Source organism: Aulonocara sp. 'chitande type north' Nkhata Bay, linkage group LG5 (genome assembly GCF_057382095.1).
Source record: "Aulonocara sp. 'chitande type north' Nkhata Bay isolate Kocher_YH1m ecotype deep benthic linkage group LG5, A_spYH_male_GT1.1, whole genome shotgun sequence".
Lineage (NCBI taxonomy): Eukaryota > Metazoa > Chordata > Actinopteri > Cichliformes > Cichlidae > Aulonocara > Aulonocara sp. 'chitande type north' Nkhata Bay.
The window spans coordinates 20,821,189-20,837,922 of record NC_141348.1 but is presented as its reverse complement, the minus strand read 5'-3'; the positions used below and the strand labels follow the sequence as shown (position 1 = coordinate 20,837,922).

The window sequence follows — 16,734 nt, the reverse complement described above, 5'->3', positions numbered from 1 at the left end:
TGAAGACTCTGTTTCATAGAGCTACAATCAAAAAGGCATCGCAATACATAATTAAAAAGATTATTCAACTAAAGTTTTAAGGACTCTGATGCAATTCAGTATAACTGTTAATTTAAAATATCTGAATGTGCACACACACACACACACACACACACACACACTGTGACATAAAAAGCATCGGCTGTTCAGTGGGAATGAGCTGTCACAGTGTGAGTCATAAGGAAAGGGAATGGTACTTTGTGTGGGATTAAACCAGCGGGCGAAAAAGAAAGAAAGTTATAGTAACTTCAGACATAAACACAATATAGGCACAAATGCAGGAAGAAACACACTAAAAATTACACACACACACACAGGATTTAAATCCTCATATCCCAAAATAAACAATCATTTTTTGGTAGCGCAAATACTGTAGATCAATGTAACAGTAAAGTATGATTGAGAGTGACCACTCTGTGTGTGTGTCCATGCATGCGTGTGTGTTTGAGTAAGTGACTGAGTGAATGAGCACGTGAGCTTGCGTTACAAGGCTGAAGAGCTCCAGAAAGAAAAATCACATTTCATAAATAAATCATCCAGAGCCCTGTGATAGATGTGCGCACAAACACACACATACGCACAATTCTGTAATGCTTCATACCATGGCCATCATAATACAGAGCAGATTAGAGACGAATCATTTTTTAAAGAGCTGTCTGTGTGTGTGTGTGTGTGTGTGTGTGTGTGTGTGTGTGTGTGTGTGTGTGTGTGTGTGTGTGTGTGTGTGTTCACATTCCTAAGCTGGTGGCAGAGCCTTTCATGTCCTGCAGTCCAGAGCTCTGTGAACCAGGAATAACATCCTCTGAGGAATTCAGTCTCTAACATACAATTTAGCCGGAGCACACTTTAATATCAAACAGTGTTATACTGGATGCTTATAAGATACCCACTCAGATATTTGCAAACTCAAGCCCTACCAATTTGTTAGCAGGCTAATATTATCCTTGGATATGAGCTATTTTCTGATTTATCAGCATTCATAACAGAAGACAATGACAGTTAAAAACGATGAAACAATGTTATGCGTGTTGATGTTGCATAGTTTATCCTCCAGAGGGCACACCGCAGCTTCCCTCAAGGTGTTTGGAACAAAGACAACAACTATAACAAATGTTAGCAAAAATTATTTATGTTTCACATGTGTGAAAGAGAAAGTACCAAGATATCAGAATGTCCAATTCTTAAATCACTAAATATCGGTATTGGTCTGACAGATCGATTTATCAGTCAGGCAAAATGCACAAAATGAAGAAATAAATGGCCAGATATAGTATAATTCCACCTATCTTGCAGCTATGTGTCTCTTTATTCTTACATGTCATTAGTGGATTACACTAGAGCCATTGTTGGACAATACTTCTTCATTTTAAGCCCTCACTTAACATGATCTTGTCATCAAACCATAAATCATGAAATTCTGACGACACTCAGAAAGAGATTTTCTTTTCACCATGTCTTTTGGAATAAAATGTTTGAATTAATAGGCTCTGATGAATGAACAAAACTCACAGTAAAAATATACTTTAAATAAAGTATAAATACAGATAATATAGATACATATTATAATGTGGAAATGCTGGTTGAAGCCTTATAGCAGACAAACTGCTGTAAGCCAAACTGCCCTTGAATATACTGTATTGTAAAACTGCAAACTCTCTCAAAACACAATTTTCGGGATAAAGCTGTCACCATGAAATTCCGCTTGACATTAAAGCAATTATTGTGTGGATTACGAGCTGCTTGAAATTGTTACATTTTAAATATGCAAACAAAGCAACAAGCTAGTTTGCATAAATGTCACTAAAATTCGAAAGAACATGAAAAATGTTGCAGTGTGATTTTACAGCCATAATGCCGGCTCGTTGCCAACACGAGCCCCACAGTCTATGCTCCCATCCATGTGCTTTCAAGGACGGAGGCTGTGTGAGAAGGACGGGACAGCAGTGTGATGCCTCACTTTCAGGCACCATGAGAGGTGCTTGTTGTGGCTCTGTCATTATAGTTACAGTTATCGTAAACTTACACACACACGCGCGCACACACACACACATTCTCTCACCGGTGTAGAGTTACATCCTGCCACTGCAGTTTGCACTCTGTGAAGGGCAAGAGCAGCCTTCGTGAACTCCACAAACATGCACAAACACACACACTACTCATTACTCCTTGAGATTTTTAACTACATGAACCACTGGGAAGAGCACAGATTATTTAAAATTATGCCGGACACTCCTCTGGAGCAGTTTATTTACTCTGAGTATGAAGATTAATATTAATACAGCTGTGTTTGATGCTTTCCTCTAGAACCGTTATACACTTTCATCTGCAAAAACAGAGCAGCTGGGACAGATTGTGTGTGTGTGTGTGTGTGTGTGTGTGTGTGTGTGTGTGTGTGTGTGTGTGTGGTCTCTGGAGTATCAGTGTGCTAGTTTGTGTGTTTTTCAGGAAAAGACTCAGTGTATAGTAGGAGTGCATAAATAAAAATAATCAGTCAGTCTTAGTGTAACGCACTGGCTAGTTAGGAATTACTTTCTTTAGAATTTGAATTTAAAAAATAGGGTTAATGTTAATTTTTGTTTTATAAATGTGATAAAATTGTGATGTAAATTGTCCTTTCCCTTTGCGGGACAGACTGGTAAGTAATGTACTCTATGCAGAATCTGTGTAGATGTATTTACAACCCGTGTCCGTTGTTTGCAGTGATATTGTGCATTGTGTAAGTAAGAGGCTTCCTTCTGGGCAAGCCAAGAGATTAAGGGGGGCAGGGTGAAGGTGAAGATGGAAAGACTCAAGCCACGCACAATGACTGAATGATGAGGACAGCAGGAGAGCGAGACAGAGCTGACACAAGTGCTTTAAACAGAGGCAGAAGAGAGGAGGTGGCAGAAAAAATGAGGAGAGGAGGAGGAGGAGGAAGAGAATGAGGTGATGAGGAAGGTGGTGATGAAAAAGGATGGATGAATCTTCCCAGAGTGACTTTGTGCCTGATATCTGTATAACAAATGGGGAAGAGCAGTGTGAATACAAGTGCTTAATTTCTGCCTGAAATGATATAACAGCATCCTGCGTTAAGCTGTTATGACCCAGAAAAATGTTTGCTGTTTCAAGTTTACTGTGTACAAATGTATTTTCTGTAGGAGACAGACAGGGTTACTCCATCTGATTGTTTCAGTTTGTTGGACAGATATCCAACTGATCATATTGGATTGGTGCTTTTGTGGTTAAAAACAGAAAGCTCACATTTTTACATATTGCTCAAAAATTTAAAGGAACACTTAGAAAACACATCAGCTCTCAATGGGAAAAAAACATCATGCTGGATATCTGTACTGATGTGGACCAGGTAATGTGTTAGGAACAAAAGGGCAATGCCTCATTTGGTGGAAATTAAAACAATCACCCTGCAGAAGGCTGAATTCAAAAACAACTCAAAAACCAATGATGCAGCAGCCTAGTTCATTTTGCCAAGATTTCATTGCAGCAACACAAAATGATACTGTGTAGTTTGTACCAAACAGATGATGGATGGTGTTCTGCGGGACCAGCTCCTGAACAGTCTGAGGTCCAACTTGGTGGCATCAAATGGACCAAAATATAATGTTGCAGATTTAGGTCAGATGATTGTGGGAGCCAATCAATGGCATCAATTCCTTCATCCTCCAGGAAATGCCTGCATACTCTCACAGGACCAGCATAGGGTCTGACAATGAGTCCAAGGATTTCATACTAATAACTAATTGAATTGAATTGAATTGATATACCTTTATTAGTCCCACAAGGGGAAATTTCATGGCAGTCAGGGTGCCGTTGCATAGCCTGTTGAAGAGATGACCCATCACCCACTGACCCATCACCAAACTGATCGGGCTGCACAATGTAATAGGCAACTGAATGTTGTCCACGGCTTCTCCAGACCCTTTTCATATGTGCTCAGGGTGAACCTGCTCTCATCTGTGAAAATCACAGAGAGCTAGTGTTGGACATGACAACTTTGGTATTCTATGGCAAATTCCAGTTGGGCTCCACAGTGCCCAGGAGCCCTGTTTTTGATTGTTTTGTTAGAGACATTCACGTCAGTGACCTGCTGGAGGTCATTTTGCAGTGCTCTGGCAAAGCTCATCCTTGCACAATGGTCCTACTGATGGATTAAGGAACTTCCACGGCCCTGTCCAGCTCTGCTAGAGTAACTGCCTGTTTGCTGGAATCTCCTCCATGTGCTTGAGATTGTGCTGGGAGAATACTAACTGAGGACCGAGGGAACACAGAAAGGCACACAGGTTCGGGGAGGAGACATGCACATAAATACACGGAGGGTTAATGAGGGAAGTGGGAGCACACGGGGAACACAGCTGATACAGATAATCATAACGAGACACGGCAGGAGTAAACACAACACTGACGGGAGACTGTCAAAGTAAAACAGGAAGTACACAGAGGTGCAGACAGGAGGAGAGAGGGAGAACAGACATAACGGGCTGGGGAAAACATTGAATGAAACACAAGGAGGGGAAACGAGGGCTCACAGATACACAGAGGGGCACACAGGGACATCTTAACAGAACCACCAGGACCTCGGCATAAATAAAGAACAAAATACAAAACACATGAAAACTAAGAATGCTGGGCCAACATGGCCCAGGATCATGACAGTTTTGCTATCAGTAGTGACACTTTGCATAACCAAATGCAAAACTAGAGAGAATAAACAGTCAGAAAAGATGATGGGGGGGGATGTCAGTGGCCTCCACTTGTAAAACCATTCCTGTTTTAGTGGTTTTCTCATTGTTGCCCCTCTAGTTAATTTAATTAACACCAAAGCAGCTAAAACTGATAAACAACCCCATCTGCTACTTAAATAACCAGAGCAATATTGCAGAAGTTGAACTGACTTGATGCAATACTCTGATTAAAAAGTGTTCCTTTAATTGTTTTGAGCATTGCCCAGGAAGCTTTGTTGTTTTCCTGTTTTTAGGGCAAGCTAAATGTGCCAGCTGCTGGCATAAACCAGTATGAGAGTGGTACTGATCATGTCATTTAACTGTCAACAAACAAGTATATTTTGCTAGGCACCAGAACGCAGTTGTATTATATTATGTTTAATGCTTTGCTTGGTTTGCACAAGTCTTTCCATGTGTTTGTTAATGCTTTGTTATCATGTGCTTTATTAGTGGTATAAATTGACATTTTAATTGGAATTGATTGCAGTAACAAAATAAAGGCTAAGTCTGAATTTACCATTGTTTTGTGAGACTTGTGGACGAAACGACAACTATCATTGTAATGTTCTTTGTTTGGTGTCTGTATACACTGGGAAGGCTTAAATCCACCCTACACACCAAACCCATAACCTTTGTATAGATAATACATGTGTTCATTTGTTATTCATGATTGTGCATAGAGAGGGTGCCTTCTGCTCCATGTTACTGAATGTTAGGGTGTAAAATGGCCGCTCTCCATCGAGGGAAGTTTCAGCTGAGATTAGCTACGGTTGAGGGGGGAAAAAACAGGGAAGACTGGAAAGAGGAGAGAAAGAGAGAAGAAGTGTAGAAGAAAAAAAAGAGGATGAGATCCTGTGCAGAGAGAAGCTAGAGTGGATTGAGTGTGAAAGAAGCAATCAGGTGCAGTTAGACAGCCGCAAAACGAGAAAGGGTGAAGGAGAAGAAACGAAGGAGAGAAAAAGCTGTGAGAGGCTGTCAGATAAAAAAAAAAGTCAGAGGTCTAGCACTTCTGTGGATTCTGCTGCAGAAAATATGCTTTCAAATGTGTTGGGTTTCGAGTGTTTTTGACTGTGCTGCTTGCTGATGTTTTCGTGTCGAGTTGTTTCTGTGTTTTTGTCTCTGACAATAAATCCCAGGTTCTGCCAATACCGGCTCCCACTGATGTCAAGGAGTAGTTATCAACATGCAGCATATTTTACTGGTGGTTGGAACTCTTGTTTTCCTGCATCTCCTTCTTCTCACTTCTGCAAAAGAACTACATGTGCACATGGTAACTTTTTTTCCCTCTTTGAAAACTTTTGGCTGCTCCAAAGCTGTTTATGGAATCCTGAAATACCCATTTGACCTGTTTCTGTGTGAAAGTTTGTACGTGTTTGGTTTGCTACTAGTTTGTCTGAATACCTTGTGATGCCAGTAGGGGTCTCTGCCTCTCCACGTCACTCACCCGGCCACCAGTGGTGTCCGCTGCGTTTGGCTACTCAAAGAGGCTGAGGCACAAGCCTGCAGTAAGCTCTTGTCAGTTACCGTCGGAAGTCACCAAAAATCATTAAAGGATGTTTTGATGTGTGGAGACTTGTCTGTCTCACTGAGTCATCTTCTGTTCTCTCTTTCTCTTCTGCAAACCCCTGTTTCCTTGACAACCAGGTGCAAGCAAGTAGACCTGTAGACAGGAACCATTTTCACATCTTCTTCTACATTTATGCGATGCCACTCCCGAGGGATTGGGATTTTAAATGAGTTTTATTATACATTTTTAGTGACTAAACATGAATGTGAGAGATGAAGAACAAGAGGAGAAGATGAGAATTAATGAGCACACAAAGAGTAATGAAATTTAAATGAAAATAGCAACAGGAGTTGTAACTAAATAGTCATTACATACAACGTAACCATAGTACCACTCAGCTGCAATGCTTGTGTGAACCAGTTTTAGCAATTGTGAATGACTGTATAATTTGAAATAGAATTACCTTAAGTGGGCAGTTTATTTTTCTATATACAAAGAAACTGACTCCAGTCCACAGTAGCAGTGAATATTCTTGTAGCTTACCTGTTTACAAAGCAATACAGATGCATACATAAATGTTAAGATATGAATTTAATGGTTCGATAAGCTTAAACATGTTACTCTGGGGCGCTGTTATAGCTTGCTGGGTTGAGCAGGCAACCCATGCGCTGCAGGGTTATTACAGCTCAGGGCCATTTGCTGCATGCCTTCCTCTTGCTCACTCTCCCACCTTTCCTCTCCAGAATTAACTGTCATAATAAAAGCTAAAGAAGAAAAAAAAAAACATTATTCACAGATGCTTAATGTACATACATTTCTGTGAAAAAAGTATTTACCCAGTTCCTGATTTCTTCTTTTTTTAAAATCATCAGACAACCCAAGTAAATACAGAAATGCAGTTTTTAAATGATAATTTCATTTATCAATGGAAAAAAAACTATCCTGAAAACTCTAGCTAGCTCTATGTGAAAAAGTAAGATTTCACTCACCCCTAAATGGGGACAGTCTTAGTATAGTAAGCCATATTATTTGTCTAAAAAATATCATAAAAAAATCTTCTACACAAGTTTTGAATAAGTTTTGTAAGAATTACATCTTCTTTCATACAAAATCCACCATTTCCAGAGGTTCAAAAAATAATCGGAGAGTTGACTAACAAGCAGTTTCATGGCCAGGTGAGGCCTGTTTCCTTGGTATTTAATGACAAATGAAGCAGATGTAATAAGTTGATTCAAAGCCTTGAATATGTATTTTATAACATTTCAGGGTTAGATGTCAGTGCAAATGAGTAAGACCATTACACTCAAAACCACCAACATTGCCCAATCAACAAACTGGTTCATTCTTAAGAAGAAGAAATTCACAACAAAAGCCCTGAAAAACCACAGAAGAGTGCATGAATTATTTCCATGCATAAGAAAAACTTCACAATATCAGACCAAGTCAAGAATACTCTTGAGGAGGTAGCCATACTATTGTATGCTATCATCATGTGTTCATGAATGGAAATACAGAGAACTTTTAAAAAAAAGGCACAAACCAGTGGTTACACTCACATCATCTGTCAAACATGGCAGTGGCACTGTTATTGATAATATGGCAGAAAGTGTGAATGAGAGATCCTTCAAAATGCTGCAAAACTGACTGGAGATCAGTTGTACTCTAGCTTTTAAATCCTCAGTGTCAAGGTCAGTCCCCTGATCTCAAGCCATTACAGCGTGCGTTTCATCTATTAAATACAAAGCTGAAGGCAGACGGACCCTCAAGCAGTAATAAAGGAGGGAAATGAGTTTAGGAATAAATTACATAATAGTATTTCCTAACCTTACTGCAGCTATGCTTCAAAACTGGTCTTTACAAACCAATTGATGCTGGTTATGTCTATGTTTTCTACACAGTGAATTGTGTTTTGACGTGACATCTTCATATTGGCACTGTGAACATTTCCAGTAATAGTGGTATAGTCGTAACCATAGCGTCCCAAGCTGTTAGCTGTGTTCAACTGCCAAGAATCATGTGGCTCCACTAATTAGGGGTCACGTGATCTGTTTAATTTGGTAAGTTTTAGTGATTATTGGAATTGTAAAATTATTATCACGACTTAGTTTATCCACAGAAAAATAAAAACAAACTAGCTTTGTGATCATAAAGCAGATTTAACAATCTGTATAAATCACCAGAGGGGCTTTCAGACCAGCCAAGTGCATGCACTGTGCTATTATACCGGGAGAGAAGGGACAAAGCAGGCTATCATTTATAAATAGAAAGATTCGGCACACGCAATGTCACGCTGGAGGAAAATGGGTCTGTTGAATTTGTGTTGAGTAAGCAGTGACTGGAGTTTTTTTTTATTAGGAGGAAATAGAGCGTTTAATTTCATGCTAATTCTCAGCATTACAGCCAAATGTGATTTAAAAACTCCCTCTGCACTAAGTGCCAGAACTTTCATGTCTGCGTGCATGTGTATATGTGTGTGAGTAAGCACAACAGAACAGGTGGCCAGAGCCCCAAGTCCTCGTCTAAACCCTGCCCCTTCCTTCCTCTGTCAGCTGATGCGCTACGAGCTGCTCTCTCTCCTCCCTCCTTCATCTTTCTTGTCTCATTCTGTCTTTATCGCTGACCAAATATCATACTTTCTTTTCCTCAGCCTGCCCCTGTTTATCCATCTCTCTACCCTCACTTTTTCTATTGCTCTCCCGCTCCCTGTTTTTGTATTCTTCTTTCCTGCCGTGTCTCATCCCAGGCTGTAATAATATCAGACTGACTAGTGGAGTGCTGTTGTCCGAGCGACTGGCAGAGGGAGCAGTACAGGAGTTTTATTTAGCCCTGCTGCACTCTTTGTGGACCAGGATTCTGAGGAATTATCCCTCCGTTCCACCATCCTCACCCCCTTTACCTACTACTCCTCATCCTCTTCCTGTCTCTCATTTTAAGGGGTGTCCATTTGAAGGCTCTGATATGTTTAGCATTCACCATGAACCCTACAGTCAAGATCCACCTTCAGAATGGGACCCACTTTAACACCTACATGTACCAGGTAGGGACTCGGCATTCATGCAGTGTTTGGATATTTCCAGTGAAGGATTGCCTTCAGCTCAAATAGCTCACTCTGCGGTCTCCACATGTCCTTGCCTGAGTATTGATTTCAGTGCTGATGGCTCTTTTCTAGGTCTGAGATATGGCCTTCTCTCCACCTCCTCTTCCTCCCTCCTCCTCCTTCCTTTTCACCACTATGCCTCAATCACTCTGCAAAGAATGATTAATGTCTCGCAGTAAAGCAAATTGCATATTCGTTTAGAAATGTGGGTACACTGTCACCAACAGAGCCTTTCACTGGTTCATGTGGTTAGTAGCACGTTTTCAACTTCCATTGTTTGTGAATATAATAGAGATAGATATCTGTCATACACTGATTATGAACTCTCTCTTTTTCTGTGACTGCTGTGCATGCTTGACTTGCCTTATGCTTGTTACGGCACGCGTGCAAGAGACAGACTCTACTGATGCGCAACAAAAACTCTTTGTGCTTCTCCTTTCAACCGAGCAGAGGAAGTATTCCCCTCTTATCCTTCCTCTCTTTCTTTTGTCCCCTTTTCTGGCACAGGTTTTGTTTTGCTTTGATGAAGAAAACTCTGATACATGAATGGATGCTATTCTGGGTTTAGGCCTTCAATGGCACGGAGGAGGAGGAGAGAAAGTTGGGAAACTTGGAGGGATTTGACACCTATTTGCACGCTGAATGTGATATTCTGAAACACGGAGACATGCCCGATGTGCCAGCTATGCCATCTTGTGCAATACAATACACCGTGTCATTTTTGTGCTCTGAAGTCTTGCTGTTTTAAAACTTTTGATATGCATATTTTTACAGCAGACTTTCTCCTAGGTTTTATTTAAAACCCTCAAAAAATAATTTAAACTATTTTCACTTTGATTTTTATCAGTGTTTTAGAAAACTACATATCTGGGGAAGTTTTGTCCTTTTATTTCTAAGGTGCTTCGCCTGGACTTTAACATATTTCTGTAAAAATCCAGGTAAGCTTGTACATGAATTCTTTAAGAGTAGTCCTGAATACTATAAATGGTGTAAATGGTGATGCCTTTGAAGACAATAATATCAACAGAAAGCTAGGTAGGTGCAGGGACTTATGGGAATGTAAATGTTTAAGATCAAAATGTTAATTTAGAAGGTTTATTTATTTCAGTTCATTCAACTTTGATTGGAGTGGACGTGTAATATGGAATCTGGCAACTTATACTAAGGTTTAATACTGGTCAACGAAAAGGACCAAGACTCCTGTAGACCTCTGGCTAGCTTTAATATGGTGGGAAAAAAACTACAACATTTCTGTAATTGTACAATTTAACTACAAATACATGGACAGGAGCATAAACTAAAAGCTCATTATCTAGATCACCATCAGAGCATTAAAATAGTGTGATGGCAGCCAAACAGTTAACAGTATTAAGCTTCAAAGCTTGTATTCTACAATAATAGAGAGAAAACCCCAACAGTTAAAAGACCCCCTTTGACCAAGCACTTGCCGATAATGAGAGAAAAAACTCCCTTTTAACAGGAAGAAACCTCCGGCTCAGAACCAGGCTCAGGGAGGAGCAGCCATCTGCCGTGACTGGTTGGGGGTGTTCAGAGAAAGACAGGACCAAAGACACAATGTGGAAGAGAGCCAGACATTAATTCATTCATTCATTTCTTAGAGTTAGAAACTGTAAAACAACAATTTAACTTTGTCAAACTTATCCGCCAGTACTTTAACAGGGAAAACAGTGTAGGCTGAATTATGAGCAATTCAGCCTACGCTGGTGCAGTGGGACAGATGTATTTTAATACATGGCTGGGGCAGATGTATTAAAACACATCTGACCCAGCCATCAGGGTTCGTATTGTTGTTTAGTTTCCACACTGTGCCTTCTGTAGGAAAACTTTCGGAAAAGTTTTTGGTTATACTCGTGCCTCCAGAGCATCAGTCTGAGCTGGGATCTGTCAAGAGCTGCAGTCAGCTGCTGCTGCTGCATCCTTCCCCAGTCTCAAGTGCTGTCACACCATCATACAGAAGGAAAACCTCTCAGCGGCTTTGTGCATGTTTGCGTTGTAGTGTGTGCAACAGAATGTATCTGCATTCATTTGATGAAACATTTTATGCAAAGTTTGTCTGCTGCTCAAACACTTTCCTAATGAGCTGTTGCCGTGGCATTGGCAGCAGTGTGAGAGGTGGCGTCATGGCAACAGATTACTCACTGGCTACTTTAGAGCCAACACCCCAGCTAGGTGTTTTTTCGTCACGGCTCTTGTGTAGGTTCGCGCTTTTGTGTCTATATGAATGTCTGTGTGTGTGTCTGTGTGTGTGCATGCTGATTAAGATTTGCCAGAGGAAGGTCGAGTCCACCTTTCGGCTGTTTGCCACTTCGCTCTTCCTCTCTCTGCAGTGGTGAAGAGTTACAGAGCTGTGATATCTGAATCTCTCCAGGGACTCACTCATTCTCCAGTCTCTGACCCTGCATTCATCTTTGCTGTGGCATCCCTTGGTGAATTACCAAGATTTACATCACAGTTGGTGTAGACAGTTGTCTTTCGATGTGTGCATGTGAAAGGAATTTAGTCAGTAGGCATAATCTCTGATATTGTATTGTAGCTTGCTTTTCTTTGCCTCTCCACAGCAAATGAACAGTTCTGTGGTTTAAATCTAAAAAGATTTAGCCTCACCAGTGCATTATCATGAGTGTGCATTGTATAACTTTATGCAGAAAAAACACTTGATATCTTGGTGTATTTGCAACAGCTGTTCAGCTAGACTTTAGTGAACTCTATAGGCAGAACTGAACTTTTTCACTGCTATTGCTCATCCACAGACAGAAAAGTGGGTAAACCAAAACTATTTATAGTCATAATGGTGACAGAGAGCTGAATACTGCTGCTCACTTATTGTCGCTTTTGTCTTTACCCTAGCTTTAACAACTCTTCTTGATATAGCTGATCAGCTTACATCATACCATTTAAAAGGTTGCAAACAATAAAATTAAAGAAAATATGAAAAACAACATAAAAATACAATTTATTTAGGATTCAAGATTAAAGAAGATACAAGAAGCAAATTAATTAAAGCAATTGAAAACAGAAGCTAAATAATTTGCAAAAACAAATTTATCGAGGAATTCATTGTTAGGGTGCACTGTGTAGAAATCGGGGTGGTTGGAGAAAAAGAAAAACTAACCACCAGTCATCTAAGTGCAGTATGAACGTGCAGTAAAACTCACTGGACCAAGTTTAATATCACCCATAGCACTAGTGTAGCATAGAAGTGATGTACATTGGCAGTTCTCCAATGAGGGCCTTATGTCTGTCAAATCCCTTGGCCACAGAGACCATGCAACTTTTTCATATAAGATGCCGTGATGAGTACAATAAACATCACCATAGAATAAACCTAATGACATAATGATAAACAGTGTCCAAGTTGATGTTTAGAATGTGTATCTGTTTTGTAGAGATGTAAAATATATTCAAGCTGCTGATGTGCGAGATCATAAATTAGCATAAATGATATCATGTAACACAACCCTGTCCTGTGAATCATGTGAATATGATGTGATGTGCGAATGTTTACAGCTTCACTCGCTTTCCTGTCTTGCTTAGTCACAAGTGTCCCTTGTTTCCTTTCCTTCCACCTGCTGATGCTTAGAGAGGAACTGCTTGACCTCAGCGCGTTCAAGCTCTGGCAAGTGTCCATTCATGTTTGCTTTGGCTTCACTCTCCTGTCTTGTAAATCCTGTCACACATTTTAGAAGTACAACTGATCAGTTTATAAATCCATTCTAAGGACACAACGTCCAGGAGTATCAAGTGAGATAGTTTACATTTCTGTGAATTTTTGACTCTCGTTAACAAATCCCAGTTTGCCAACGAGCTGTGGAGACACTGATGAGAATTTCTGCACGTAAAAAAAAGAGTTGGAAAAGTCACAGTGTAGTGGGTTAGTGCCAAATTGCCAGATTTTCACTGTTAGCATCACCGTGGTTCATTTATGTTTCTGGGCTCCTATATCAACAAGCATACTGTTAAGTGATATTACCAGAAGATAAATGAATTACTCCTACTGTAGTCCAGGACATGTTGATACTGTTTCAGTAGATTCTAAGATGTATAAATTCAATTTAAATCTCTTAAATCTTGGATGAAGTTATATAAGGACATAACACTGTCAAAGCAGATTAAGAGGAAGTTCTGTGTTTTCTTTGACTATGATTGACTGTGGCAGTATGATAGTGTGGTACATGATGGTGCACTGTCATCTCACAGCAAAAAGGTCCGAGGTCTGAATCCACTGTCTGACTGGAGCCTCTCTGTGTGGTGTTTGCATGTTTTCCCTGTCTCTTCTTGGGTTCCCTTTAGACACTCTGGCTTCCTCCCAAAGTCCAAAGACATGCATGTTAACTTAATTGCTGATTCTGAATTGGCCGTAGGTGTGAGTGATTTTCTGTGTTAGCCCTGTGACAGGCTGTACCCTGCCTCTTTCCCTTTGACAGCTGGGATTTGCTCCAGGCCCTCTGCGACCCTTAATTGGATAAGCATAAGAAAATGGACAGATGGATGGATTGAATATGATTGCTGTATTAATTTATTAAGGATCACAGTCAGAGAAGGTGCCACGCTGGGTATTTTCACAGTGATTACATCAATAAGAATAGAAATTAAAAGGTCTATTTCATTACTTTCCAATCTCTTATACAAGTAACTGGGAAATTTAAAAGCCAAAGATCAGCCTTTGGAGAAAGTCTTGGATTCCCTTTATGTGGTGCAGAATACTAGAAAGCAGTATTCCCATGGTGTTGAGTGTATAAAGAGTTATAGTCAGTGCTGGGATTTGGTCTGATGAGCAGTACTTTTAACTTTAAGAGCAGACATGAAATACTGCATAGTTCACTGGGATACATTTAGAGGAATTAAATAACAAAAGAAGAAGGAAGGGCTCTTTCTACTGCTGCATCTGGAATGAAGAGTAGTGTGATGTAGTGTTGACAAGGTGTTAAGGTGCGAAGGGCCAGTATCTGTCATGATCAGGTCCTCTGAACTCAGTCAGTTTTCTCACACAGCAGAAAATAACTGGCAAGGTGAAATATAACCACGTCAGTTCTGATGACCACCTCCTAAACCCCCCTCCCACACACACACACACACACACACACACACACACACACACACACACACACACACACACACACACACACATTATTCACCAATAAATTCCACAATCTCACAACGCTTTACCTTTAATGCTGAGACAATGACCAACCAGCAAAGTGAGCTCTACTGTTATTTTGACATTGACTGTATCCTCCATATCTGTTATCATGGATGCGAGAGATGTGAATGAGCAGCTGAGGGGGCGGCCTCAGATATGGTTCAGGTGTGTGGTGTAGGTCGAGTCCCCATAGTACCGACCTCTATGCACGCTGCACACGTACAACGAAAACACAAAAATACACTCACACACAAGTAGAAAAGGATAACCGCAGCCACAATAAGTCTTATACAGCTTTTTTGAATTGCATGTGTGTGTGTGTGTGTGTGTGTGTGTGTGTGTGTGTGTGTGTGTGTGTGTGTGGTGGGGGCTCTTTTAGCCGTTTTTTTTTTTTATCTGACTCCACTCCAATCTTTTGCCTTCTCCTTCTCTGCACACACACACACACACACATATACACACAGCATTTTTTTCATCCTTTAATCCCAAACTGCTTAAGGAAGGGAAAGGGAGAAATCCCTTTACAATGTCTGGGCTCAGCAGTGCTTGGTAACCACTTGCTATCTCACATTGTGGTTGGAGGCAGCCGTGTTCCTCCAGACACCCGGAGTCTTCTCTCTCGGCTCTGTACAATATGCACCCTGACAGATGTCAAAGTTTTCGTCAGCATGTATTGTGCCGTTGTTTCGGAAACGTTAACCTTTTCTTTTTTCTTTGGGTTTTGAGTGGTGAAGGTTATATAGTGCATTTAGTTTTGAAATAGAGCACAAAGTCAAAGGCAGTAACGGCAGTTAAAAGGAAGTCATTCAGCAGATAATGTGTTATATGTTACATGTAACAGGTGTTTTTTATATACTTTATAAATACTCCAAATCATGCATCCGTATCTTTCCTTCGTGACGGTGCATGTTTCTCCCATTTGCATTTTCTATGTGTGTGTTTGCTGTTGTCTTTTTTACATGTTGAGATTGGGAGAGAGATGAAGGGATGAAGAGATGAACTAGAAAACGCAAGAGGTTGCCTGTTGAGCCTTTTTTGTCATGATTGAAAGAGAGAGCGAGCTCTAACATCTGTTGGCGGATTTGGGCCGAGCACATGTCTATTGATGCACCCCTGTGGACCCTGTGGAATAAGGGAAAGTAAAATGAACAAGCTGACCCATTTTCCCCTCTCCTCTTGTCACTCGTTTCCTCTCTTGATCTTATTCATTCGCTCCCCTCTGCTCCAAAGTCATTTTTTTATTATTATTATAATAATTTTTTTAATATATTTTTCTGCTTGCAGCACACCAGACAGGATAAATGGAAATGCAGAGATCAATATGTTTATTTATATATGGTGTGTGGGTTTGTTTTAATGTATTATTTAGATAATCATTTGCAACTCAGCTGGGTCATTATAGAAGAGAATCTGCCTTTCCTGCTGGATGTAATGTTGTTTTTTTATTAAAAAAGTTTTTATATCTCATCTGTATGCTGGAGTCAGATGACAGAATAAATATTAAAAGCACCAAGCAATATTAAGAGACGCATATCTTTTTTTTTCTCATGACATTCAAATTACTAATCCATGCAGACATATCAGTTCTCACCGTGAACTTAGCCCCATAAAGGTAGTCATGGAACTTTTCCACTACTGCCCATTTCAGAGCCAAAAACTCCAGTTGGTGAACTGGGTAGTTCCGTTCTGCATGACTCAACTTGCGGCTGGCAAACGCTACCGGGCGGAGTCCTTCTGGGCACTCTTGGTTCAGGACTGCTCCTAGCCCATCCAAACTTGCATCAACATGTAGGATGTATGGTTTGGCTGGTATGGTATGCCAAGACTGGAGCATGTGTGAGCTTGTAAACAATGCTCTGAAAGGCGTCATCACAAGCTGGGGTCCACCGATCACCAAAAGGCTCGGCAACTCGAAAGTAGCTATTTTGCTTTCCTTTAGTGACACCCTTTTTGCTACCCTGTGCAGGAGGATATCCCTTGGTCAGTTCTGTCAAAGGGCGGACTATGGCGGAGTAGTTCTTGATGAACCGCCGGTAGTATCCACAAAATCCGAGAAAAGATCTTAGGGATTTCAGATCAGTGGGTTTCTTCCAGTGAGTCACCGCACTCACTTTCTCAGGATCAGTGGCAACTCCAGAGGCAGAGACAATGTGTCCCAAGAACTTCACCTGGGGTTGGCAAAATTGGCATTTGTCAATGGAGACTTTGAGAC

General features: G+C 40.6%; 1 protein-coding gene across 4 annotated transcripts in view; it reads left to right on the top strand.

The window, feature by feature from the left end:
• ppfia4 (PTPRF interacting protein alpha 4) overlaps nucleotides 1–16,734 on the top strand; it is a 68,496-nt gene that overhangs the window by 22,224 nt on the left and 29,538 nt on the right. Inside the window, exon 1 of one of the 4 annotated variants that reach the window (XM_086291975.1) lies at nucleotides 8,878–9,301. The exons of the other annotated variants lie outside the window; for them this stretch is intronic. Within the exon in view, the coding sequence (XP_086148101.1) occupies nucleotides 9,239–9,301 (63 nt within the window). The 5' untranslated portion in view covers nucleotides 8,878–9,238. Of the gene's footprint in view, nucleotides 1–8,877; nucleotides 9,302–16,734 lie in introns of those variants that run through there. 4 annotated transcript variants of the gene reach the window in all.